Genomic DNA, 27,161 nt, shown 5'->3' on the forward strand with positions numbered 1-27,161 from the left:
TTTTTGTTTTCATTGGAAGCCAGCAAATATTAAGGTTTCATCAAAACCTTATTGGCTTTAAGTAAATCTTAGGTCAGGTAAAGCTTAGTTAGGAGCATTTTAATATGCATAAAGGAATTATTTTTTTTTCTAGCCAAACATGTTTCTTCCCTGCAGGGTTTCTACTGAGAAATATAAAAGAAAATGACTACTGATGAAGGTGCCAAGAACAATGGAGAAAACCCAGCAGCAGCTGTTGCTGAACGGGGAGAGGATATTACCTACAAAAAAGATAGAGGAGTATTAAAGGTAAGGCCACATGTATGAATGACGTTTAAGAAAATTTGCTGTCTAGAAAGATTATTTATAAAAAAATATTTGTTTTTTTGGCTGGAGGTGGAGGTGAATAATGTTTGAGACTTACTAAGTGCCAACCAGTACAGCTAAATTCTCATTTCATCTTTATTTTATAACTTGAGGTTTATTTTTAATCTCAGGTTATAGATGGCAGAACTGAGGCCAAGCTAGGTAAATTAACTTACCCAGTAGCTGTATCTTGATAAGTGCAGATCTGGGGTTCCAGTCCAAGTTATGTCTGACTCTAAAAGGCTGTGTCTTCCTATCAGCAGAGTATACAAATGGGTTATTATTTTAATATAATATTTAAATATACTAAAGCTATCTAATGACAACTCAAAAAGACTTATTTAAAGGAAAAACAAAGACTAACTTGCAAAGTTTGAAAGAATTTGTTTTTACATACAAATTGTGTTCCTTTGTGCAGTGAAGGTATTTTTTGAGGTTTCATCAGAGAATATATCTTTTTGAATTGGCTTTCCTCATCAAAATACTTTATATTTTTTTCACTTTGTAATCATAATCATTTTTATATTTTTTTATTTGTATCTCACTGTAGTCTTGTGAGGCAGTCAGCACCTGTTGATTCTTCCATTTATATACGGAACATATATATTTATATTTCATATAAGTAAATAAACTGAAGCTGAGAGTTAAATGATCTTAATCATATTAAGTCATTATTTCTCCTATGCTGTTATATGTACAAGTTTTATATAGTTGAGTTAAATTTTTTTGACTAAAAAGATTATCTTATACATTCTAAATATTACCGTTAAGCTGAGTTTTAATATCTTTTTGAGTCAACACTAGCAAATGAGAATTTTTTAGTTTGTTTTGTCTGATCTTGTTTATGTGAAAACTTCTTCCTGTGCCTGTCTACTACTAATTTGCAATGTGCTAAGCCAAATTTTGGAGACTTGCAACTATACAATAAGGGCTTTATGCTGTAGATTTATATCATGATATCTTCTTTCAGAGGGCTTATCAACCTTGTAAACTATATGAATTACTCATCTCGAACTCCAGGATGTTTCTAGAGACAGTGGAAACTCTGTAGGCTGTCCTTAGCATCTCCCTACCTCGATTTAAGTCCTTCTTTTTCATCTTCAGGGCACCCATACAAAAAACATAGTCCCCCAACTAGCCTCAGGCTTGGATTTGTACTAGAAAATAAACCTAATAAGATTTTTAGGCTTATAAAAAACATTTTGAGATTGTAAACTCTTTAAATAATATTTACCACTGTCTAGAGCTTCAGGTTTCACCATGGGGCTTTTGGTTGAGATTAAATAATCTGCTAACTTTGTGACCTGGGGCAATGCACTTAACCTCTCTGTGAGGAGGTTTCCTCATGTGTAAAATTGAGACAGTAATATTATTTATAGAGTTATCAGGATGACATTAAGCATTTAGCATATTGCCTCACCTATGGTAATCTTATTAAAGAACTATTATATATATATATATATATTTTAAGACCAACCCGGGTCTTAGAAGCCAGTAACTATCCCAGAAAGATAAAATTATGTTGTGGAGCTTACATTTTTTTAAATGATTCGAGACTAGATTGTATCCTAAGACAACTCCAGATCCAGGCATACGTTCATTTTGCTGGGGAAACCTCAAGTGATACCACAGGATCATTTGCTGGTATGGATAGCTGTCTTGACTCCTTGATAGCCATTCATCCCATATTCCCAAATACTTGTTTATAGTCTTAGAGTTGCAGATCCCCTCCACGTGAGGTTCAGATGCTCCATGCAGTTCATGAACATGAACACTTAGAATATTGTGTAATTTCATTCAGATTAATTTTTTGAAACTTTTTTTCCCTAGGAAAGGGAGGAATAGTAATTATTCTTTTTTTTTTTGAAGTAGCTCTCTAATTTTTTAAGTGAACAATGATTTTTTTCATCTTTATTGAGATATAATTGGCATAAATTAGGTATGTTTCAGATATAGCCATTCTGGTATGAAGTGGTATCTCATTGTAATTTGAATTTCTTTTCCCAGAACTGACCAACTGCATCAGTGGCTTGCTCTGCAAGAACAAAATAAATATATTGGGTATTAGGAAAGCTAAATATTTTTCAGCTTTGAGCTTTTTGGCATTTCCTTTACTAGAACACAAGTCACTCAGTATCGTATCAAACTGGCAGATTTTAATGCCAAAGCATGGGGCATTAAACCACAGAAGCAGGATCTATTGGTTAGTTATTTTGAGGGAATAGTGTGATCAACAATAAAATTAAACTTAGCATTAAAGATTTAGAGTAGTATAGGTCAATTTTCTAATGGTGAAGGGTATGTATGGAGAGAACTGGAAGGGAGGCCTTTGGAAAGGACAGATAATAATTTTCAAATCTGCCTGGGTGATGTAGAATGGACTATGTGTGACCTTTTTATTCTCTGATTAGAAGAAGTTCCACCTCCTTTTTCATGTTTTTTTTTCTAGATTATCAAAAGAGAGGGAAATAGTGAGGAAACACCAATGATTGGAGACAAAGTTTATGTCCATTACAAAGGAAAACTGTCAAATGGAAAGAAGTTTGACTCCAGTCATGATAGAAATGAACCATTTATCTTTAGTCTTGGCAAAGGTAAGAGGGTATTTTCGAGTTGTGTTTTGCTTAGATTTATTACCATTTATAATATACAGGACCTAGAGGATCCTATTCTTGTCTCCAAAATGAGGATATTTTAGATCACTGTTTCTCAAAGTGTGGTCTGTGGAGCCCTGAGATCCTTTTAGTGGGTCCGTAATGTCAAAATTATTTTCTAAGATGTTTATTTTTTTACTATGTTGACACTTACACTGATGGTACCAAAGCTACAGTGTTAAGAACTGCTGGAACTCAAAATGGCACCAAACTATGCCAGTAGTCATGTATTTGTCACTGCCCTCATTCACTGTTTGAATAAGAAAAATGGAAAGCCAGCTTTACCTAAGAATGTTCTTGATAAAGTGCAAAAAATATTAATTTTGTAAAATCCTCATCTTTGAGTTCACATCATTTTGGATGTTTGTCACAGAGGGAAGCACACACAGCACTCAGCATTCCCAGTGCTTGGGTATCTCAAGAAAAAGCACGCATGCACTTGCTTAATTGAGAGCTGAACTGGTTGCATTTTATTTTTCATTAGGCACTATTATCACTCAAAAGGGCAAACTAGAATTATTCAGACCTGATTACTCAGTATTTGACAGATATTTTTTTGAAAATGAATAAAGTGAGCCTTACACTTCAAGGAAAACAACTGACAATATTAGTTACCATTGGGTTTTCAAGCGAAAATTACAAATTTTAGAAAATTTGTATCTGCCACTGTAAGCTTGACAGTATCCGAAAACTTAAAAGACTTCTGATGAGATTAATGTGTATTAATGAATGTGATTTTTAAAATATTATTCAATGAAATGTGTTAACATTTGGAAGATCTGTGTAACTCAGAGAACCAGTATTTTCCCAATGATCAATGCAAGATGTTACAAAGTCACACATGGGTAAAAGATCCATTCAATGTGCAAGCTAGACTGATGGATTATTTTTTTTTTGAGAGGGCGTCTCTCATATTTATTGATCAAATGGTTGTTAACAACAATAAAATTCTGTATAGGGGACTCAATGTACAATCATTAATCAACCCCAAGCCTAATTCTCAACAATCTCCAATCTTCTGAAGCATAACGAACAAGTTCTTACATGGTGAACAAATTCTTACATAGTGAATAAATTCTTACATGGTGAACAGTGCGAGGGCAGTCATCACAGAAACTTTCGGTTTTGATCACGCATTATGAACTATAAACAATCAGGTCAAATATGAATATTCGTTTGATTTTTATACTTGATTTATATGTGAATCCCACATTTCTCCCTTATTATTATTATTATGTTTAATGAAATGCTGAAGTGGTAGGTAGATGCAAGATAAAGGTAGAAAACATAGTTTAGTGCTGTAAGAGGGCAAATGTAGATGATCAGGTGTGTGCCTGTAGACTATGTGTTAATCCAAGCTAGACATGGGCAATAAAACATCCATGGATGCAGAAGATTTCTCTCAAAACAGGGGGGGTGAGGTTCTAAACCTCACCTCTGTTGATCCCCAATTTCTCACCTGATGGCCCCCCTGCGACTGTGTCTGTCTTAGGTTGTTCCTCCCTTGAGGAATCTTACCCGTCTCTGGCTAACCAGTCATCTTCTGGGGCCATACAGGGAAATGTAAAGTTGGTAAGTGAGAGAGAAGCAATATTGTTTGAAAAGGTTAGCTTTTTACTTCTTTGCAGATTTATGCCCTGTGGCTTTTATGCCCAGCATTTGTCTTGAGGTATCTTTACCACTTGGAAGAATTATGATACTCGGTAATTTCGTTATGAGGCACAAATTCTACTTAAGGGTTGTAATTAGGAAGGAAGAAGAAAAGCTATAGAAGTAGCAGACGGAAGAAAACATGGGAAGATTGATTATTTCTTTGACATATCTTCTTGTAGAGTAACATAAGCATGTATAGGTTTTAAACTACTAATTAAATTGCTCACACACATTAACATAATAGGAATACAGCTACATAACCAAAGCAGACCTACACTTACCAGCCATCTCCAGTGAAACCAAGAAAACCATTTAGGCCCCCTAGGCATTTGTGAAAACTTATCAATGATATGATGGATATTTAGACCAATGGATTTTAATGTAATATAATGTGAAAAGATCATTGATATGCTTTCAGATTCCATATTGCAGCTAACCTTTATAAAAATGTCACTTGTCCAGTTTTGATGTAGTATCAGATGATTATATTAATGATTATCTGAAAAGGCTATTAAAGTACTCCCACCGTTTCCAACTATCTATCTTTGTGCGTTTGAATTTTTTCCATATACTTCAACCAAAATTGCAACAGATAAATGCAAAAGTAGGTATGACAATCCAGTTGTCTTTTATGAAGTCAGATACATATGCTTTGTAAAATTATAAGACAATGCCACTTTTCTAATATTTTTTGTTTTGGAAAATTGTTATTTTCTTAAAGTGATTCTTTACGTTAACATATAATGAAGTTATTTTTTTTAATGAATTGGTAAACAACTATTTTTCTTAATTTTTCATTTCTTAATCGTAAATATCAATGGATATGTCATATAAATAAAAGCTCTTTGGGACCTTCAATTTTTAAACTAAAGGGCTCCTGAGGAAAAAAAGGTTGAGAATTACTGTTTTCAAGTCTTAAATGTGATTTTTACTAGTCTCTTTTCAAATGCTTTTAAATATCTTCAGTTAATTTTGTCTTTTTAAAAAATCTTATAAGAAAAATAATACCTCATACAAAGAATTAAGCTTTGTGGACCATGTGGCTTGTTGGAGGTTAGTGGCTGAATTACAATGTCTTTTATTCTTATCTGCCACAGATATAACACACTTCTAGTTCATTCCCAGATTAAGTGTGGGTGAAAAGGGATAATCCCCTTATCCACCACCATGACTCAGTGTCGGCTAAAATTCCATTCTTTTTCTGACTTCACACCGTTGTTGAATTGTTGCCTAAACAGTGTGATCTGTGAAATGATATAACAAGTGAGGAACTAAGGAGTTAAATTCTTTGTGCCTCTCTGCTTCTTTGTCTTCCCTGGTACTCCTCAGCATTTGTGTTTCCGGGTGACTTCTGCTTCCTGTCCAGCTGTACTCACCAAACTCTAATGCTGGCTGTGCCACTTCTGACTTCTCCTGTGGGTCCTCAGTGAGTTAATGGCTCTTGTGAGAGATTAATCTTCTGTTTTGTTAAGATAGCTATCAAAATCAAATACAGATTGTTTTTCTTGCCCCAGCAGATAATGATGACAGTTAAATTAGAATTTTTTTCCTTTTTGTTGATTTGGGATGTGAACCTCCCAGGGCCACCAGCATGGCTATGGCATCACATTGAATTTAGGTGGTCTCCAAGTAAATGACCTCATCAGACATTTTTGTTCCCACTGCCCCCCAAATTCTTACTCTTCCCTTTGATTTTCTATCTTGAAGAAGGTGGTAGATTTAGGGTAACAGGTCTTCTCTCGGCAATTAGCTTTGCATGTAGTCTTAAGAATTGGTGAGAATTTATACTGTCAGATTTTCTCAATGAAACACACTATGGTGAGTGAGTCTTTCATGTTTCCTAGAATTTTGAGCAGAGAGAAAAGAGGCAACTTTCAGTTGACTTGGTACCTATGATACCTATGACACACCGATCTAGACACAGAATTGTCTCATGGGAAGAGCACCCATCTGACTCGGGAAGCCAGGACTCCTGTCTTTGCTCATTCCTGTGGTATGTAAACACGAGTAAGCCACCTAATCTTCTCTGCTCTTGTAAAAAGGAGGTGTCTGTAGAAGAGCTTCAGGATTAATCCTGAGTCTATGATTTCATTCTTGTACCTTCTGTAAAGAGCACAGGAACAACAACAACAAAAGACTAAAACCAATAGAAAGAAAGAGGCTTTACAGGTCCCCTTATGGTGATACTTAGACATATGAGAAAAGAGTAATACATTGCTGGTAAAACTTCTGTAACATAATGTGTTCAGTTGCCTATATAACAAACATTGGTTAAGCAGTTTATAATTTTATACTTAGATGTTATAGCAGTAGCTACTTCATCAAAGTGAAGAAAAATAATATAAACGAGCTGCAGCATAAATATTGTACATTGATCTCTCTTGATTCCTTATATTGTACCTCTCCCAAGGAAATAAATAGGAATATTTCATTGGAAAGTCACACTTTGGGATTCTTTTGTGATTTTAGTATTTAAAATAGAATTGTGCTTACCTGTAAGTATTACAGAGCTTATCTGTAAAAATTGCACTAAAAAATACACACTATACATACATAAATTAGAGCTGTACCTGCATATTGATATATGTGTCTAATGCCCTTTCTATCCTATCTTTTAAACTGTTTACTTCCCTCATCTGTGTAGTGATGATGATAGTAGTATATACTAGTATATTGAGGATTAAATAAGATATTGCATGCCATTGCTTGGCACTCGGCCTAACACATAGTAAGCACTCGAATATTTATTACTGTTGTTACAGTATTAGGATTATTAGCTGGCATTATAATGGAATGACAAGAACTGTGTTATAGCAGTTTGGGACCTAACTATTTACTACACCTGTGTACAAACCTTTTGAAGCAATGCTTAACTATCTTTTAGCCCCAGGAAATCTGGAAAGACAAAATTGAATCAATCTAAGACAACTGATTATTAGCCATTACAGAATATGTTACAGAATTAGAATGAAGAGATGATGGTTTTTCTCATTGAGTTTTCTTTTTTTTTTTAATTAAGGTATCTTGATACACAATCCTACAGTAGTTTCACATGAGCTACATGGTGGTTATTGCATTCACCCATGTTATCAAGTCCCCCACACACACTACATTGCACTTACTGTCCATCAGCATAGTAAGATACTATAGAGTCACTCACTACTTGTCTTCTTTGTGCTATACTGCCTTCCTTGTGACCCCTCTACATTATGTGTGCTAATCATAATGCCCCTTATTGCCCTTCTCCCTCCCTTCCAACTCACCTTCCCTACCTGCTTCCCTGTGGTAACCGCTAGTCCCTTCTTGAAGTCTGTGAGTCTGCTGCTGTATTGTTTCTTCAGTTATCCTTTGTTATTTTACTCCACAAATGACTGAAATCATTTGGTACTTGTCTGACTTCTCCGCCTGGCTTATTTCACTGAGCATAATGCCCTCTAGCTCTATCCATGTTGTGACAAGTGGTAGGATTTGTTTTCTTCTTATGGCTGAATAATATTATTGTGTGTATGTACCACATCTTCTTTATCCATTCATCTACTGATGGACACTTGGGTTGCTTCCATATCTTGGCTATTGTAAATAGTGCTGCGATAAACAGGGGTGCATATGTCTTTTTGAATCTGGGACCTTGTTTTCTTTGTGTAAATTCCTAAGAGTGGAATTCCTAGGTCAAATGGTATTTCTATTTTTAGTTTTTTGAGGAACCTCCATATTGATTTCCACAATGGTTGAACTAATTTACATTCCCACCAACACCATAGAAGGGTTCCCCTTTCTCTGCATACTCACCAGCATTTGTTGTTGCTTGTCTTTTGGATGTTGGCTATCCTAACTGGTGTAAGGTGATATCTCATTGTGGTTTTAATTTGCATTTCAAGGATGATTAGCGATTGAGCATCTTTTCATGTGCCTGTTGGCCATCTCAATTTCTTCCTTGGAGAATTGTCTGTTCCGCTCCTCTGCCCATATTTTAATCACGTCATTTGCTTTTTTGGGTGTTGAGGCACGTGAATTTTTTATATATTTTGAATGTTAATTCCTTATTGGATATGTCATTTGCAAATATATTCTCCCATACTGTAGGATGTCTTTTTGTTCTACTGATGGTGTCCTTTGCTGTACAGAATTTTTAGTTTGATGTAATCCCATTTGTTCATTTTTGCTTTTGTTTCCCTTGCCTGAAGAGATACGTTCATGAAAAAGTTGCTCATGTTTATATTCAAGAGAGATTTGCCTGTGTTTTCTTCTAGGAATTTTATGGTTTCGTGACTTACATTCAGGTCTTTGATCCATTTCAAGTTTACTTTTGTGTATGGAGTTAGACAGTAATCCAGTTTCATTCTCTTAAATGTAGCTGTCCAGTTTTGCCAACACCAGTTGTTTAAGAGGCTATCATTTCCCCATTGTATATCCATGGCTCCTTTATTGTATATTAATTGGCCAATATGTTTGGGTTTCTATCAGGGCTCTCTGTTCTGTTCCATTGATCTATGGGTCTGTTCTTGTGCCAGTACCAAATTGTTTTGATTGCTGTGGCTTTGTAGTAGATCTTGAAGTTGGGGAGCATAATCTCCCCTGTTTTATTCTTCCTTCTCAGGATTGCTTTGGCTATTTGGGGTATTTTGTGGTTCTGTATGAATTTTAGAACTATTTGTTCTAGTTCCTTGAAGAATATTATTGGAATTTTGCTAGGGATTGCATTGAATCTGTAGATTGCTTTAGGCAGAATGGCCATTTTGACAATATTAATTCTTCCTACCCATGAGCACAGCATGTATTTCCATTCATTGGTGTCTTCTTTAATTTCTCTCATGAGTGTCTTATAGTTTTCAGGGTATAGGTCTTTCACTTCCTTGGTTAGGTTTATTCCTAGGTATTTTATTCTTTTTGATGCAATTTTAAATGGAATCGTTTTCCTGATTTCTCTTTCTTCTAGTTCATCATTAGTATATAGGAATGCTACCAATTTCTGTGTATTGATTTTGTATCCTGCAACTTTGCTGAATTCAGTTACTAGTTCTCGTATTTTTGGGGTGGATTCTTCAGGGTTTTTTATGTACACCATCATGTCATCTGCAAACAGTGACAGTTTAACTTCTTCCTTACCAATCTGGATGCCTTTTATTTATTTGTGTTGTTTGATTGCCATGGCTAGGACCTACAGGATTATGTTGAATAAAAGTAGGGAGAGTGGGTATCCTTGTCTTGTTTCCAGTCTTAGAGGAAAAGCTTTCACCTTTTCACTGTTAAGTATGATGTTGGCTGTGGGCTTGTAATATATGGCCTTTATTGTGTTGAGGTGCTTGCCCTCTGTACCCATTTCATTGAGAGTTTTTATCATGAATGGATGTTGAATTTTATCCAATGGTTTTTCAGCATCTATTGAGATGGTCATGTGGTTTCTGTCCTTCTTTTTGTTTATGTGGTATTTGATGTTAATGGATTTTCAAATACTGTACCATCCTTGCATCCCTGGGATAAATCCTACTTGATCATTATGGATGATCTTCTTTTTTTCTTTTTTTGGTATGGTTAATGTACAATTACTTGAACAACATTATGGTTACTAGACTCCCCCTATTATCAAGTCCCCCCCACATACCCCATTACAATCACTGTCCGTCAGCATAGTAAGATGCTATACAATCATTACTTGTCTTCTCTGTGTATACTGTCTTTCCTGTGTCCCCCCCATCCCTGCTATATTATGTGGTGCTAATCATAATGTCCCTTTTTCCCCCTTATCCCTCCCTTCCCACCCATCATCCCCAGTCCCTTTCCCTTTCCCTTTCATAACTGTTAGTCCATTCTTCTGAGTCTCTGAGTCTTCTGGGTTCTCTGAGTCTGCTGCTGTTTTGTTCCTTCAGTTTTTTCTTTGTTCTTATACTCCACATATGAGTGAAATCATTTGGTACTTGTCTTTCTCTGCCTGGCTTATTTCATTGAGCATAATACCCTCTAGCTCCATCCCTGTTGTTGCAAAGGGTAGGATTTGTTTTCTTCTTATGGCTGAATAATATTCCATTGTGTATATGTACCACATCTTCTTTATCCATTCATCTACTGATGGACACTTAGGTTGCTTCCATTTCTTGGCTATTGTAAATAATGCAGTGATAAACATAGGGATGCATCTGTCTTTTTCAAACTGGGCTGCTGCATTCTTAGGGTAAATTCCTAGGAGTGGAATTCCTGGGTCAGGATGATCTTTTTGATGTATTTTCGAATTCAGTTTGCTAATATTTTGTTGAGTATTTTTGCATCTCAGTTCATCAGGGATATTGGTCTATAATTCTCTTTTTTTGTGGTGTCTTTGCCTGGTTTTGGTATTAGAGTGATGCTAGCCTCATAGAATGAGTTTGGAAGTGTTCCCTCCTCTTCTACTTTTTGGAAAACTTTAAGGAGGATGAGTATTAGGTCTTCTCTAAATGTTTGATAAAATTCATCAATGAAGCCATCTGGTCCAGGATTTTTGTTGTTGGGTGGTTTTTTGATGACCAGTTCAGTTTCATTGCTGGTAACTGGTCTGTTCAGATTTTTTGTTTCTTCCTGGGTCAGCCTTGGAAGGTTATGTTTTTTAGGAAGTTGTGCATTTCTTCTAGGTTATCCAATTTGTTAGCATATACTTTTTCATAGTATTCTCTAATAATTCTTTGTATTTCTGTGGTGTCCACGGTGATTTTTCCTTTCTCATTTTTGTTTCTGTTTATATGTGTACACTCTCTTTTTTTCTTGATAAGTCTGGCTAGGGCTTTATCTATTTTGTTTATTTTCTTGATGAAACACCTCCTGGTTTCATTGATTCTTTCTCTTGTATTTTTCTTCTTCATTTTATTTATTTCTGCCCTGATCTTTATTTAATGTACCTCCTTCTACTGACTTTGGGCCTCATTTGTTCTTCTTTTTCTAGTTTCATTAATTGTGAGTTTAGACTGTTCATTTGGAATTGTTCTTTCTTCAGGTAAGCCTGTATTCCTATATACTTTCTTCTTAGAATTGCCTTCACTGCATCCCACAGATTTTTGGGGTGTTGAGTTGTTGTTTTCATTTGTCTCCATATATTGCTTGATTTCTGTTTTTATTTGGTCATTGATGCATTGATTATTTAGGAGCATGTTGTTAAGCCTCCATGTGTTTGTGGACATTTTTCTTTGTGTAATTTTTTCTAGTTTCATACCTTTGTTGTCTGAGAAGCTGGTTGGTAAAATTTCAGTTCTTCTGAATTTACTGAGGCTCTTGTTGTGTCCTTGTATGTTATCTATCCTTGAAAATGTTCCATGTGCACTTGAGAAGAATGTGTATACTGTTGCTTTTGGGTGGAGTGTTCTGTAGATGTCTATTAGGTCCATCTGTTCTAATGTGTTGTTCAGTGTTTCTGTGTCCCTACTTATTTTCTGTCTGGTTGATCTGTCCTTTGGAGTGAGTGGTGTCTTGAAGTATCCTAAAATGAATGAATTGCATTCTATTTCCCCCTTTAATTCCATTAATATTCGTTTCACATATATAGGTGTTCCTCTGTTGGGTGTATAGATATTTATAATGGTTATATCCTCTTGTTGGGATGACCCCTTTATCATTATATAATGTCCTTCTTTGTCTCATTACTTTCTTCGTTTTGAAGTCTATTTTGTCTGATAAAAGTGCTGCAACTCTGCTTTTTTCTCCCTATTATTTGAATGAAATATCTTTTTCCATCCCTCACTTTTAGTCTGTGTATGTCTTTGGGTTTAAAGTGAGACTCTTGTAGGCAGCATATAGATAGATCTTATTTTTTTACCCATTCAGTGGCTCTATGTCTTTTGATTGGTACATTCAGTCCACTTACATTTAGGGTGATTATCAATAGGTATGTATTTATTGTCATTGCAGGCTTTAGATTCATGGTTACCAAAGGTTCAAGTAGCTTCTTTACTATCTAACACCCTAAATTAACTTGCTTATTACACTATTTCAAACACAATCTAAAGATTATTTTTCCTCCCTTCTTTTTCTTCCTCATTCACTCTTTATATATTAGGTGTCATATTTGGTACTCTTTATATATCCCTTGACTGACTATTTGGGTAGCTGATTTAATTTTGCATTTGCTTAGTAATTAATTGATCTGCTTTCTTTACTGTAGTTTTACCTTCTCTGGTGACAACTATTTAGCCTTAGGAGGACTTCCATCTAGAGCAGTCCTTCCAAAATACACTGTAGAAACAGTTTGTGGGAGGTAAATTCCCTCAACTTCTGCTTACCTGGGAATTGTTTAATCCCTCCTTCAAATTTAAATGATAATCTTGCCTGGTAGAGTATCCTTGGTTCGAGGCCCTTCTGTTTCATTGCATTAAATATATCATGCGACTCGCTTCTGGCCTGTAAAGTTTCTGCTGAGAAGTCTGATCATAGCCTGATGGGTTTTCCTTTGTATGTGGTCTTTTTTCTCTCTCTGGCTACTTTTAATACTCTGTCCTTGTCCTTGATCTTTGCCACTTTAATTATTACTTGTCTTGGTGTTGTCTTCCATGGGTTCCTTGTGTTGGTAGATCTGTGTACTTCCATGGCCTGAGAGACTTTCCTTCCTCAGATTGGGGAAGTTTTCAGCAATTATTTCCTCAAAGAGATTTTCTCTCTTCTTTTTCTGGTACCCCTATAGCACAAATATTGTTCTGCTTGGATTGGTCACACAGTTCTTTTAATATTCTTTCATTCCTAGGGATCCTTTTTTCTTTGTGTGCCTCAGCTTCTTTTTATTCTTGTTCTCTAATTTCTATTTTATTTATTATCTCCTCTACCTCATCTAGTCTGCTTTAAATCCCTCTATTGTATGTTTCATTTGGATACTGTATTTTTCAAAGTTTATTTCACTTTCTTGAAGTCCTCCCTGAGTTCTTGAATATTTTTCTATAGCTCCATGAGCATGTTTATGATTTTTATTGTGAAATCTTTATTAGGAATATTGGTGATTTCAGTTTCACTTAGTCCTCTTCCTGGTGTTTGAGGGATTTTGGTTTGTACTAGGTTCTTTTGCTGTTTCATATTTCTAATGAGTCCCATCGAATAATAACTATGTAGGTGGGGCCCCCTAGTGCCCAGAAGCTCTGATTTCTGCAGCTTCCCAGCATCTGGAGTGATTGCAGTGCTCACAGGCACATGGCACCAGTGCCTGCTGGGAAGAAAGAGCTCTTCCCTGCTTCCTGGCAACAGTGCCTGCCTCCACTTTCCCAACCAGTGGGCCAAGTGCACATGGAGGAGCCTCTGTGCTACCTCCCAGTAGCTTCCATAGGTGGGGCTGCCCTTTGGCTGGCCTGGAGCGATGGCAGGGGAAGCAGGTTTTTGAGCCAGTGCCAGCTGGGAGGAAGGAGTGGCAGGCTGCGTATTGCAGTGAGGAGCCTCGGTGCTGCGTTGCCAGCCAGAGGCATGGAGCATGGGAATTTCCTGAAAGTCTCCAACCTGCTGGCTGAGTGTGCTGGGACGATTTTGTCCACCTGTCCTTTCTCCTGAGCAGCAAGCCCCTTTCACAGCCCTCTTGCTGTTGGAAAGTCTTTCAAATTGCCTTCCTTTCTTTTGTACTGGAGCAGCCGGTTTTGGGTACCCGTTGTCCACAAGCAGCTGGAATCTCAATCTCTCCAAGTGTTCTGCCTGTCTTTGCTTTCCAACCCCTCTAATCTCCGGAGTACCATGTAATGTGGCTTCCAGCTCCTGGAACAGGAGGGTGGGTGTTTGGCAGTCCTGAGCTTCTACTCCCTCCCCATTCCGTTTCTTTTCCTCCCACCATTGAACTGGGGGAGGGTTTTGGGCTTGGGTCCCACTGGATTGCGGCTCTGCTACTTTACCCTTTTCCATGAGGTCTTCTCTTTTCTCCACATGTAGGCCATCTGTTGCAGTCTTCTTTCCGGTTGCTCTTTCAGAATTAGTTGTATTTGCTGTATTTTCAAGTTATATGTGGTTTTGGGAGGTTTGTGCCTCACTTCTCATGCTACCATCTTGTTTAATCCTGAAAGTGTAAAACCCTCATTGAGTTTTCTTAACTAAATCTTTATTAAAAATTAACTAATCTTTATTAGGAATGTTCTGAATTCCTAGAATTGTGTCCATATCCCACTTTAAAAGAAGCTGAAAGAAGAATGACTCAGGATATTCAAATATACTTCCATAGTAGGAATTCTGTTCTTTTACCTTCCCACCCTCCCTCCATCAAATATCATATAACCAAAATTAGGAAGGGATAAATTTGGAGGATGAAGGAATTATTTCTATCTCTGTTTGTATAAGTAAATCCAAGAACATTAAACCTTAACCCCTTCCTCACCTACCCTTATAAAGGTCTGGTGATTTTATTTTTCATTCATTTATTTATTTATTTTTAAGATATCATTGATATACACTCTTATGATGCTTTCACAAGAAAAACAATGTGGTTATTACATTCACCCTTATTTTCGAGTCCCCCCCATAATGCATTGCAGTCACTGTCCATCAGTGTAGGAAGATGCCACAGAGTCCCTATTTGTCTTCTCTGAGCTATACTGTCTTCCCTGTGACCCCACACACACCATGTGCACCAATCGTGATACCTCACAATCCCCTTCTCCCTCCTTCCCCACCCACCCTCCTCTACCCCTCCCCTTTGGTAACCACTAGTCCCTTCTTGGAGTCTGTGAGTCTGCTGCTATTTTGTTCCTTCAGTTTTGCTTTGTTATTATACTCCACAAATGAGGGAAATCATTTGGTATTTGTCTTTCTCTCCCTGACTTATTTCACTGAGCATAATACCCTCTAGCTCCATCCATGTTGTTGCAAAGGGTAGGATTTGTAACTTTCTTATGGCTGAATAGTATTCCATTGTGAATATGTACAACATCTTCTTTATCCATTTATCTACTGACTGACGGACATTTAGGTTGCTTCCATATCTGGCTATTGTAAATAGTGCTGCGATAAACATAGGAGTGCATATGTGTTTTTGAATCTGAAAAGTTGTTTTCTTTGGGGAAAATTCCTGAGAGGATTTCCTGGGTCAAGTAGTATTTCTGTTTTTAGTTTTTTGAGGAACCTCCATGTTGTTTTCCACAATGGTTGAACTAGTTTACATTCCCACCAGCAATTTGGAGGGTTCCCCTTTCTCCACATCCTCACCAGCATTTTTGTTCTTAGTCTTTTCTATGATGGCCATCCTAACTGGTGTGAGGTGATATCTCATTGTGGTTTTAATTTGCATTTCCCTGGTAATTAGCAAAAGGTCTAGTGATTTCTTATAGAAGGCTACTTCAGTGAAGTTTTTGGTGTTCTTGGTATGTGACTAACATGGCTGGGAGTTATGAAGATTGAAAGTACTATCTATTATGTTCTTCCTCAAGAGAAACTAATCATTTTAGATTCCTCACATACCTATACTTTTACTTTTGAGATTAAACCATACTGAAGTACAACTGACCCAGAATAATACAAGGGTTAGGGGCACCAACCTGCTGTGCAGTCTAAAATCCATGTAGAACTTTGATTTGGTATCATATAGTAAGCATATATTTAACTTGAGAAAATACTTATATACTGTTTTTCAAAGTGGCTGTACCATTTTGCATTCTCACCAGCAATGCATGAAAGTTTTAAGTTGTTCACATCTTCACTGACTCTGAGTATTATCAGTCTTTTTAACTTTAGCCTGTCTATTGGGTGTGAAATGGTAACTCATTTTGGTTTTCATTTGCATTTTCCTGATAACTAGTGATGTTGAGAGTGTCCTTTCTTTGTACTTAATGGACATTTGTATGTTTTCTTTCATGAAGTATCTATTCAAGTCTTTTGCCCATTTGAAAAAAAATTAGTTTGTCTCTTTATTGAGTTGTACTTAACAAGATAAGCATTTTATCAGATATATATTTTACAAGTATATTCTCCCAGTCTCTGGCTTTCCTTTTCATTTTCTTAATTGGCCTTTGAAGGAACAAAAGGTTTTATTTTTGATGAAACCTACTTTACCTTTGTTTTGTTTTGTATTTTGTTTTAGGTACCTGCTATAATTAACCATTTTTGTTTTCATTTGGTTTAGTTTTTTGTTTGCATATGAAGAAACTAAGGTACAGAGAGGTTAAATAATTAGCCCAAAGTTATGCAATAAAGCAGGGCCAGGATTCAAACCCAGTTAGTTTCTTTCAAGTTTTGTTAGAGCTTAAAGTTTAAAGCTAATCAAAACCAGGTACAAAAACAAAGTAGGTCTTGGTCCAGCAGAATTTACTGAGTACCTACTGTACACCAGACATTTTTCTTACATGAATGATACAGTTAATATAAGTTATAGTAATGATATAGTCAATCAGAAGCAAAATTGTTGCTGTAACATACCTAATACTGTGAGCCTAATTCCTACTTTTAAAGTTTTTTTAAATTGAGGTGTGTTTTTTTTTTATGTACTTTAATCTTTGACAACATTTTACAGCTAGTAAGAACACTTACTAGTAATGGGTAACTATTCAGCCAATTCCTGTGGGTTGTTTGTGGTTAGCCATGTGCTCCCTTTACATTTCTACTGATACTCTTGCTCCCACTTAAATATATTCTTAATTATTGTTTACTTTTTTTTTTAATGTGCAGTTTAGGAGCATTCATGATTTGGAGAGAATGCTTTTAGGCCAAAATATTTAATTTTTCTATCCTTCTCCAAAAGGGTGAACTGGAAAAACAGCAAACTTTAAGAAAATACTCTCTTTGGCTTTACCTGGTACTTAAGAATAGAGGAAGAACACTTCCCATTTCTATTGCTGAGTAGATACTAGGGAGAAGCTAATTTAGGCAGGGATCTGAGGGAAGCTAGCAAACTTCTAACTCCATTTAAATTAGATAGTACAGCATGGGCCATGTTTCTTTACTGAGTATTGTGGTGTCAGTAGTTCTTTGGGAAACAGAAAATAACCAAGACATGATTCCTGCCTTAAGAGAGCTAATAGTTTAGCCTGATAGAGTTGATCATTAAGGCTGCCCCAGAACAGATTATGCTACCATAACCATTTTCTCTCTTTGTTTTTTTAAATTATGAGCCGTTTTCTTAGTAATTAGAGATTAGTTTTCTTAGTAATTAGAGAAATGGATTAGTTTTCTTAGTAATTAGAGAAATGGCAGAAATAGAATGTAATGTAAGGCATATGAATACTTTAAAAGAATCTTGAAACATAAACTGTTCAATTTATAATTAGTAGGGATGATTATCAGAGTCATTTTATAAGACATTTTAAAATGACCAAATACTTTAATTTATAAGAGGAAAAATACATATGAGAAACAAGTTTGCTTTATGTGACATAAAAAGAAAAAAGACAATGTCAGTATAATCATTGATGAGTTTTTTTAATAGAGAATATTAGCAAAATATAGAGAGATAGGAAGTTGGTACTAAGTCCTGGGAATCCTTCAGTGAAAATAAAACAGGAATGAATCATACATTTTTAATTATCTGAAACTTATCAGTGATTAACCTTATATTTGAGTGTTTCTTAACTTCTGTGCTTTGAAGGGAAAACCTTTTGCAGTTAAAATAATTGAACTTTCTTGTCCTCTTTTCTACTCTCATATGAAAATGATTTTTTTTCTGTATACTACTGTACAGCTTTCATCCTATAGTAGTTGAAGGATGCCCATATTCCAGATGCAGACTTTCAAGTTATATAGAAATAATTTTCATCAAGGGTGCCAAGACCATTCAGTGGAGAAAGGACAATCTTCAACTAATGATGTTGAGAAACCTGAATGTTCACATACAAAAGAATGAAGTTGGGTTCCTACTTTATACCATATGTAACTGTTAATTCAAAGTGGATCAAAGAACTAAACCTCAGACCTAAAACTATGTTTTCTTAGAAGAAAACTTAGAGGAAAAGCTTTATGACATTGGATTTGGCAATAATTTCTTGGACATAATACCAAAAGCACAGGCAAGAGAAATAAAAAATATGTAAATAGGACTATATCAAAATATAAAACTTCTGTGAATCAGAGAATACAATAAGAGAATGAAAAGGCAACCTACAGAATGGGAGACAGTGTTTATAAATCATACATCCAATAAGGTGTCAATATCCAGAATATATAAAGAACTCCTGTAAGTCAACAACAGAAAATTGCTAAATAATCTGATTATAAAATGGGCACTGGACTTAAGACATTTCTCCAGAGAAGATACACAAATGGCGTAGGAATTTATGAAAAGATGCCCAACATCACTAATCATTAGGCAAGTGCAAATCAAAATCACAATGAGACACCACCTCACACCCATCAGGATAACTACTATCAACAAAAAAACAACAGAAAATAACAAGTGTTGACAAGGTTGTGGAGAAACTAAAACCCTTGTGCATTGTTGGTGTGAACGTAAAATGGTGCATAGCCACTATGGAAAACAATATGGCAGCTCCTGAAAAAATTGAAAATAGAATTACCTGTGATCCATCAATTGCACTTCTGAGTATATACCCAAGAGAACTGAGCAGGGTCTCAAAGAGATATTTGTATACTCATGTTCATAATGGCATTCTTCATTATAGCCAGAAGGTGGAAGCAACACAAGTTTTGGATGAATGGATAAACAAAAAGTCACATATCCATGAAATGAAATATTACTCAGCTTTAAAGAGAGGGAACTTCTGACACATGTTACAACACTGATGAATCTTGAAGATATTACACTAAGTGAAATAAGCCAGTTACAAAAAGACAAATGCTGTGTGATTATGTTTACATCTAGGTGAATCTAGGGTATTCAAGTTCATAGAAACAGAAAGTAGAATAAAATTCTTGCAGTAGGTTGGGCAGGAGGAAATGGGAAGTTCTTGTATTCTGGGTAGAGTTTTAGTGTTGCAAGATGAAAAAGTTCTGGAGATTGGTTGCACAACAATGTGAATATACTTAATGATATTGAACTGGACACTTAAAAGTGGTTGAGATGGTTAATTTTATAGTATATGGATTTTACCACAATTAAAATTTTTTCAATTTTCAAAATTCACAGTAAAGAAAGTGTTTGAAAGTGGTCACTGTAGCCTTTATTATAAGTGAAAGTGTTCAGTGATAAATTAAAATGTTATAGTTTAAAAGTGTCATATGATTTTTTAATAGACTATTTTTAGAGCAGTTTTAGGTTCATAGCAAAATTGAGTGGAAGGTATAGATTTCCCATATACTTACTGCCCCGACCCATGCACAGCCTCTCCCTTTATCAGCAGACCCCATCAGTGATACATTTGTTAGAATTGATGACCTATACTGAACCTATAACATTTTATGTTTTAAAGTACATTTTTTTTTCCAATCAGAAAAAAATTACATAATACCAAAGAAGGAAGAAAAAGATACAGTGTATTGCTTTTATACTTGGCTTTGTATACTTTTAAAGTTTCAATTGCCTGCAGTTAGGTATGTTTGTATAAATATGTATTCTTATTTGAGATATTGTTACAAGTGGAATAGGACTCCCGGAATTTAAGTTGTGTTTGAGCTAGTAAAATGAAGTCTATATCAAGTGTGGAATAAGTTGTATTTAAATATTCTTGGTGTATTATATCTACAGTCAAGATCCTAAAGATAAAGAATCTTAAAAATGTTTATGCTTTGACCCAGCAATTCTACTTCTAGAAACTGAACCTAGGGAAATGTGATGGAAACTTGCTTAACCACCTCCAGACTAACTGATGCTCTAGTATTGTGTTTGTAATGTACTGAGTGACGCTGCTACTGGTTTCCTTTTCTGTGGTATGGTCCCACACTCTGCTTTAGTCAGTTGACTGGGCCTCATCAATGCCCTTTAGCCATAGACCGCTAGGAACACAGCTGTAGTTGAGAAGTTGGGTTTATTATTACTCATCATAGGGAGGGAGAATGCACACTATGGGAAACAGCGGAGTGTCTCAGTAAGTGTTCAAAAAGACTTATTGTAGGATTTGGGTTTGTATTAGGCAATTTGGGGAAGCGTTTAAGGAAGAGGGGTCTTACTCTGGATTGGATATTGTAGGACATAGGGTGATTCTTTGTGTATCTTAGTTTTATCTAGGAGGAGGGCTGACTAGAGAGTCTAAAGCTGTACCTGCAAGAGAAGCGGCAGTCACTCATATTAGCCAGGAGAGGGGGATGTTTGGTATTTTGTAGGTTGCACAGTGTTACTATGTCCACGCTCAGACAAAATTTTGAAGTGTTCGTTTTTATTGTCTGAGAGTGACCTTGTCTGATGTTGATGTTTTGTGAGATTGTTTCTGTCCTGTAGGAGACTAGCATGGCCTAGCTGTATGTCCCATGCCAGCTTCAGACATCACTAAGGCCTGGCTAGCTATAAGTGTGAAACAATTTCCAGACATTAGGAGCTGCCTTTTTCTTCCTCAGATGTTTACTAAGAATTAGTCAAGATCTCTTTATATCCATTTTATTTTTTGTAGTTATATAATTTCATTAGATTGTATATAAAACACTGAAATTTGTATAAAAAGAAAGAAGAATTATTTCTATAAAAACGAAGTTGAATAATTTTTGAAAGGATTTTTTTTTTTTTGGTTTCACCGGTCAAATTTTTTTTTTTGGTTTCACCGGTCAATTTTTTTTTTTTTTTTTTGGTGTCATTAATCTACAATTACATGAAGAACATTATGTTTACTAGGCTCCCCCCTTCACCAAGTCCCCCCGACATACCCCTTCACAGTCATTGTTCATCAGCATAGTAAGATGCTGTAAAATCGCTACTTGTCTTCTCTGTGTTGCACAGCCCTCCCCGTGCCCCCCCCACACTATACGTGCTAATCGTAATGCCCCCTTTCTTTTTCCCCGCCCTTATCCCTCCCTTCCCTCCCATTCTCCCCAGTCCCTTTCCCTTTGGTAACTATTAGTCCATTCTTGGGTTCTGTGATTCTGCTACTCTTTTGTTCCTTCAGTTTTCCTTTGTTCTTATACTCCACATATGAGTGAAATCATTTGGTACTTGTCTTTCTCCACCTGGCTTATTTCACTGAGCATAATACCCTCTAGCTCCATCCATGTTCTTTCAAATGGTAGGATCTGTTTTTTTCTTATGGCTGAGTAATACTCGATTGTGTATATGTACCACATCTTCTTTATCCATTCATCTACTGATGGACATTTAGGTTGCTTCCATATGTTGGCTATTGTAAATAGTGCTGCGATAAACATAGGGGTGCATCTGTCTTTTTCAAACTGGAGTGCTGCATTCTTGGGGTAAATTCCTAGAAGTGGAATTCCTGGGTCAAATGGTAAGTCTGTTTTGAGCATTTTGAGGAACCTCCATACTGCTTTCCACAATGGTTTAACTAATTGACATTCCCACCAGCAGTGTAGGAGAGTTCCCCTTTCTCCACAACCTCACCAACATTTGTTGTTGTTTGTCTTTTCGATGATGGTGATCCTTACTGGTATAAGGTGATATCTCATTGTGGTTTTAATTTGCATTTCTCTGATGACAAGCGATGTGGAGCATCTTTTCATGTGTCTGTTGGCCATTTGAATTTCTTCTTTGGAGAACTGTCTGTTCAGCTCCTCTGCCCATTTTTTAATTGGATTATTTGCTTTTTGTTTGTTGAGGTGCGTGAACTCTTTATATATTTTGGATGTCAAGCCTTTATCGGATCTGTCATTTATGAATATATTCTCCCATACTGTAGGATACCTTTTTGTTCTATTGATGGTGTCCTTTGCTGTACAGAAGCTTTTTAGCTTGATATAGCCCCACTTGTTCATTTTTACCTTTGTTTCCCTTGCCCGGGGAGATATCTTCATGAAGTCACTCATGTTTATGTCCATGAGATTTTTGCCTATGTTTTTTTCTAAGAGTTTTATGGTTTCATGACTTACATTCAGGTCTTTGATCCATTTCGAATTTACTTTTGTGTATGGGGTTAGACAGTGATCCAGTTTCATTCTCTTACATGTGGCTGTCCAGTTTTGCCAGCACCATCTGTTGAAGAGACTGTCATTTCCCCATTGTATGTCCATGGCTCCTTTATTGTATATTAACTGACCGTATATGTTTGGGTTAATGTTTGGAGTCTCTATTCTGTTCCACTGGTCTGTGGCTCTTCTTGTGCCAATACCAGATTGTCTAGATTACTGTGGCTTTGTAGTAGAGCTTGAAGTTGGGGAGCGAGATCCCCCCCACTTTATTCTTTCTTCTCAAGATTGCTTTGGCTATAGGGTTGGAAGGATTTTTATAAAGGTGAATTGTTAAAAGCATTTTTTAAATTACTGTTGGGTTAGGGATGGGTAAAAGGCAGGCAAAATAAGTAGGCCTTCAGAGCACATTTTTACCGGAAGGATTCTGCGTATTGATTACTTTACTAGTCCTCCTGGTTCTTACTCCACTTTAAAGAAACCCACATTGTAAATTGCAAATGCTACATCATAAGTGTGATTTATATCATAAAAATTATGTGGAACTCTTATCACTGGAGCCACATTACTTTACCAACCATAGTCTTGACTGTATCAGGTAAGAGATTTCTATTATACACAAAGTCATGTAAGGATTTAGGTGCAAAGTTGTTCATTTAAACTTTATAATAGCAAAAAAAAGAGGGGGTGACAGGGGGAAGAAACAACCAAATGTTTATTAATGGGTGTAAAGAAATTATGGCATATTCAAAATATGAAATAGTATATAGTTTTTAGAAGTCATGTTTTCAGTTACTGTCTTTTAACAAGAAAAATGCTCATATCATCTTACTACGCAGATGGACAGTGACTGTGAAGGGGTATGTGGTGGGGACTTGGTGAAGGGGGCTGCCTAGTAAACATAATGTTCTTCATGTAATTGTAGATTAATGATACCAAAATTTAAAAAAAGAGAAGAAAAAGGAAAATGCTTATATACTGTGAAATAGAGCAGACTACAAAACCAAGTAAAATATAAACAGTTTTAAGAGTGTATATGTAGAAATTTAATAAAAGAGCACATGTATAATTGAAAGGAAATGAACCAAGAAATTGACAGTTTACCCCAGATGCTGGGGTTTTTGAGGTTTTTAATTGTACTCTCTATGTTCTTCTGTACTTTCCAAGTGTTTTATAATCAAGTATGTATTATTTTTTAATTGGGGGAAATGTTTTTTTAGAAAAGAGTCTCAAGATCAGCAATTTTGGGAACATACCTGTGTTCACATCAGTCTGGCCTCTTGCTCAGTGCATTTCATTCAATATGTAAAGCTTGGTGTCAGAGTTTTAATGTTCCCCAATGAGAAGAAAAGCAAAGGGTTGGGCACGATTTATTTAGCATGGGTGGGGCGCCTGTGGATGTAATTGATAGGCTATCTACAACTTCTAAGGCCTAGCAAAGATATCATCTGTGAATTAAACTTGGGCTGATTGCTCCATCCCCTACTTGAAGGCAAATGCTCCTTGTTTATACTCTTTTTAGTGTTTACCATGCTTTGTTTAAAAAAAAAAAGAGCATATATCTTTCTCCTCCACTAGTCTTACTATATTACATGTACCTTGGATTGAAGGGACTGGCCACCTGTGTTTTCTTAGTACCTAGACAGACCTTTGCTCCTCAGCAATTCGCTAAATGTCTTGAACAAATGTACAGTAGTACCCCCAGAATATAGATTACCTGAAGGAGTGTGTATTTGTCTTAAAATAACAGACTTAATTATAAAAACAAAATGTTCTCAATGGCTCACACTAAACCGTAGCAGTCTTTGAAAAGCATCAGTGGCAGGAAAGCAGCATATTGATAGCAGACTTTACATTTCTTCTAATGATTCTTCTGACAATTGTTTTCACAACAGAAGCATGAAGCATGTTTGGGCATATACATTGATATAGCCATTTTGGAAGGGCAGCTGGGCAATATCTATCCAATTGAAAATGTACATCACTTTGCACTTCTGGGAATTTGCCCCAAATATACTTGTACAAAGTAGACAAACATACGGACAAATAACCTTATTAGAGTACTGTTGTCGTGCGGAACTGCCCCAGCTTCCTGATCACGAGGAACAAGCAGATGTACAGCACCAAACCTAACAATCTGAAGGCCCTCAACTCCTTCCGCTAAAACGGGCTGATTCACCGCAAGGCTGTGGGCATGGAGCGGGCGGCAGGCGGCAAGGGTTGTGGTGGTGGTCATGAAGTGGAGATCTGGCCAGCGAAAGCCGGCCACCTCCTACGTGCGGACTACCATCAACAAGAATGCCCAGTCCACCCTTAGCAGTATCCAGCACATGATCCGTAAGAACAAGTACGGCCCGGACCTGCGCATGGCTGCCATCCACAGCGCCAGTGCCACCCTGCGCAGCCAGAAGCCTGTGATGGTGAAGAGGAAGCAGGCCCGCCCCACCAAGAGAACCTGAGCACACCCCCAAGGCAATAAAGACGTCAGCCGACTTGTGGGAAAAAAAAAGTACTGTTGGTAATGTGTTTCTCAATTGGAGAGTGACTGGAATATTATGTAGCCATTGAGTATGAGGTAGATCCATTTGTATTTATAGTGATGATGATAATGATGGCTGTCCTTTACTAAATACATATTACAATCCATGCACTATGCCATGTATTTGACACATTTAATAATTCTTAAAACAACTGTATTCCAGGTACTATTATTATCTACATATGCAGATGAGGAAACAGATACACAGAGCTTAAATAACTTTGCACAAGGTAACACAACTAGTAAGGGGCAGAAACCTGGCATTTGAAATCTGGCAGTCTGAGGTTAAAACAGGTTGCACTTTTAACCTCTAAAATGCATATCCTTTTTATTAAAATGAAAAAGTTCAGAGCTGAATGCATAGTATGCTGTCATTTGTGTTTTAAGTTTTTAAAAAGCAACAGCACACACTGGAAGGGTACAAAAGAAAAGCAGAACAGTGAACATTCTTAGGAGGAGGGAATGAATGACCTTTTACCATTCACTTTATACCTTGTGTGTGTTTTAATAATAGGCATGTGTAGTAAATAGATTAACTAAAACAAGTGAATCTGATATTTTGGAAAGTTGTAATACTTAATAAAGACTAAGCTGAAGTCACGAGTCACCCATGCTTTATCCATCCCTACTTACATACCTTAGTGTAAGGCTCCCCTTATTCTAATATCCTACCGCCAGCTCTCATTTCAAGGTAACAGTTTTCAAAATTTATTTCCTTCGGGATTCATTGTTTATCTTATACCACTTTGAACACTTAAGTTTTTGGTTGACATAGCACCCCAATTTTGTATTTTACCCTTTTAAATTACCTACATTTTCTATTATTTCCAAAAGGACTTGAGACTGCTTATTTTAAGATAAAATTACAATTATAAAAGTTAATGTATAGTATGTATAGTCTACAGTTGAGCAGTAAAGTTAACTTTTAGTTTCCTGGAAGTAGGCAAAAAAAAAAAAAAAATCCTGAGTTCCATAGTTCTTGTGATTCGACGGAACACATACCATTTTGTCAAAAAAAAGCCTTTTTTTTTCTTAGTCTCTATTTTGAGAAGACATCATCTATTTCATCAGCCCTTTTATGCAATTTATTCTTTTCCAGTCATTTCATATCTGTTGTTTTCCTACCCAAATAAATAATAAACTTCCTTAGGACAAATTCCACTTTCTATACTATTTTTGTTCCATCTCTGCCTAGAAACATATACTTGTTATTATGTCAAAATTATAAATTAGGCAACAATTGTAACCCAGCCACACTTCAAAGATTATATTATTGCCACTTTTCAACGACTTAATCTTTGAGCAGTTGAGTAATGCATTTATTTTTCATCTTCCTTTGGAGGGAATCTTCTCTTGTAGCCCTCAAAAAAAAAATTACAATTTATTTCTTAGTATGTAGCTTTTACTGACTCCTTTTTTAGCTTCTGTTCCTGAGTATGTAGTATAAAAAACTGGAAATTTGTTTGAACATTTGTTTTATGATAAATCTTTTTAATATGGTCTATGGCTTTCAACCACCTTTTCCTTTTTCTTAGGTCAAGTTATCAAGGCCTGGGATATTGGGGTGGCTACCATGAAGAAAGGAGAGATCTGCCATTTACTGTGCAAACCAGAATATGCCTATGGCTCAGCTGGCAGTCTCCCCAAAATTCCCTCGAATGCAACTCTCTTTTTTGAGGCAAGTATGTGTGTGATGTTGCCTAGTTAGCATTTGCTCTGCTATAGCACTGGCTCTGAAGCAACAGGCAGTGGAACAAGGAGCTAAGCTTGCTATTCACAATCGGATCCAACTTATTTATTTTGGAGCCTGGCTTCTTGAATTGTTTCCCACAAACCCAAGGGGTGTGTGCCAATGCTTTCTTAGAAACATGTTTCTGGCACAAAAAGGTCATATCCAAATAAACAAAAGACACTAGGCTTAGAAATAAAAGTTCTGGTCAGTGGTGGTGTGAACGTGACATACCCCAAAGTGACAGAAGACAAGATGGCAGTGTGGGAGATAAACTTGAAATATACCTAAACCAAGTTGTAACTATAAAGGTTTGCAAATGTCACAAGCAGTAGGTGGTGATAATATGTTATTCATTGTGTGTTGAATTAAGTACATG

At 36.3% G+C, this 27,161-nt stretch overlaps 1 protein-coding gene and 1 pseudogene across 6 annotated transcripts in view; both read left to right on the plus strand.

Moving 5' to 3' along the window:
* LOC118907977 (peptidyl-prolyl cis-trans isomerase FKBP5-like) overlaps nt 1–27,161 on the plus strand; it is a 124,751-nt gene that overhangs the window by 51,327 nt on the left and 46,263 nt on the right. For all 6 annotated transcript variants that reach the window (XR_008994278.1, XM_057493725.1, XM_057493726.1 and 3 more), the window contains 3 exons: nt 157–288; nt 2,795–2,939; nt 26,589–26,731. Coding sequence is in view for 5 of the 6 variants with exons in the window: in XM_057493725.1 (XP_057349708.1) it covers nt 184–288; nt 2,795–2,939; nt 26,589–26,731 (393 nt within the window). In the remaining variant the exon portion in view is untranslated. The remainder of the gene's footprint in view (nt 1–156; nt 289–2,794; nt 2,940–26,588; nt 26,732–27,161) is intronic.
* Nucleotides 23,894–26,580, plus strand: LOC130681352 (60S ribosomal protein L28-like; annotated as a pseudogene).

This window comes from Manis pentadactyla, chromosome 16 (genome assembly GCF_030020395.1).
Source record: "Manis pentadactyla isolate mManPen7 chromosome 16, mManPen7.hap1, whole genome shotgun sequence".
Taxonomy (NCBI): domain Eukaryota; kingdom Metazoa; phylum Chordata; class Mammalia; order Pholidota; family Manidae; genus Manis; species Manis pentadactyla.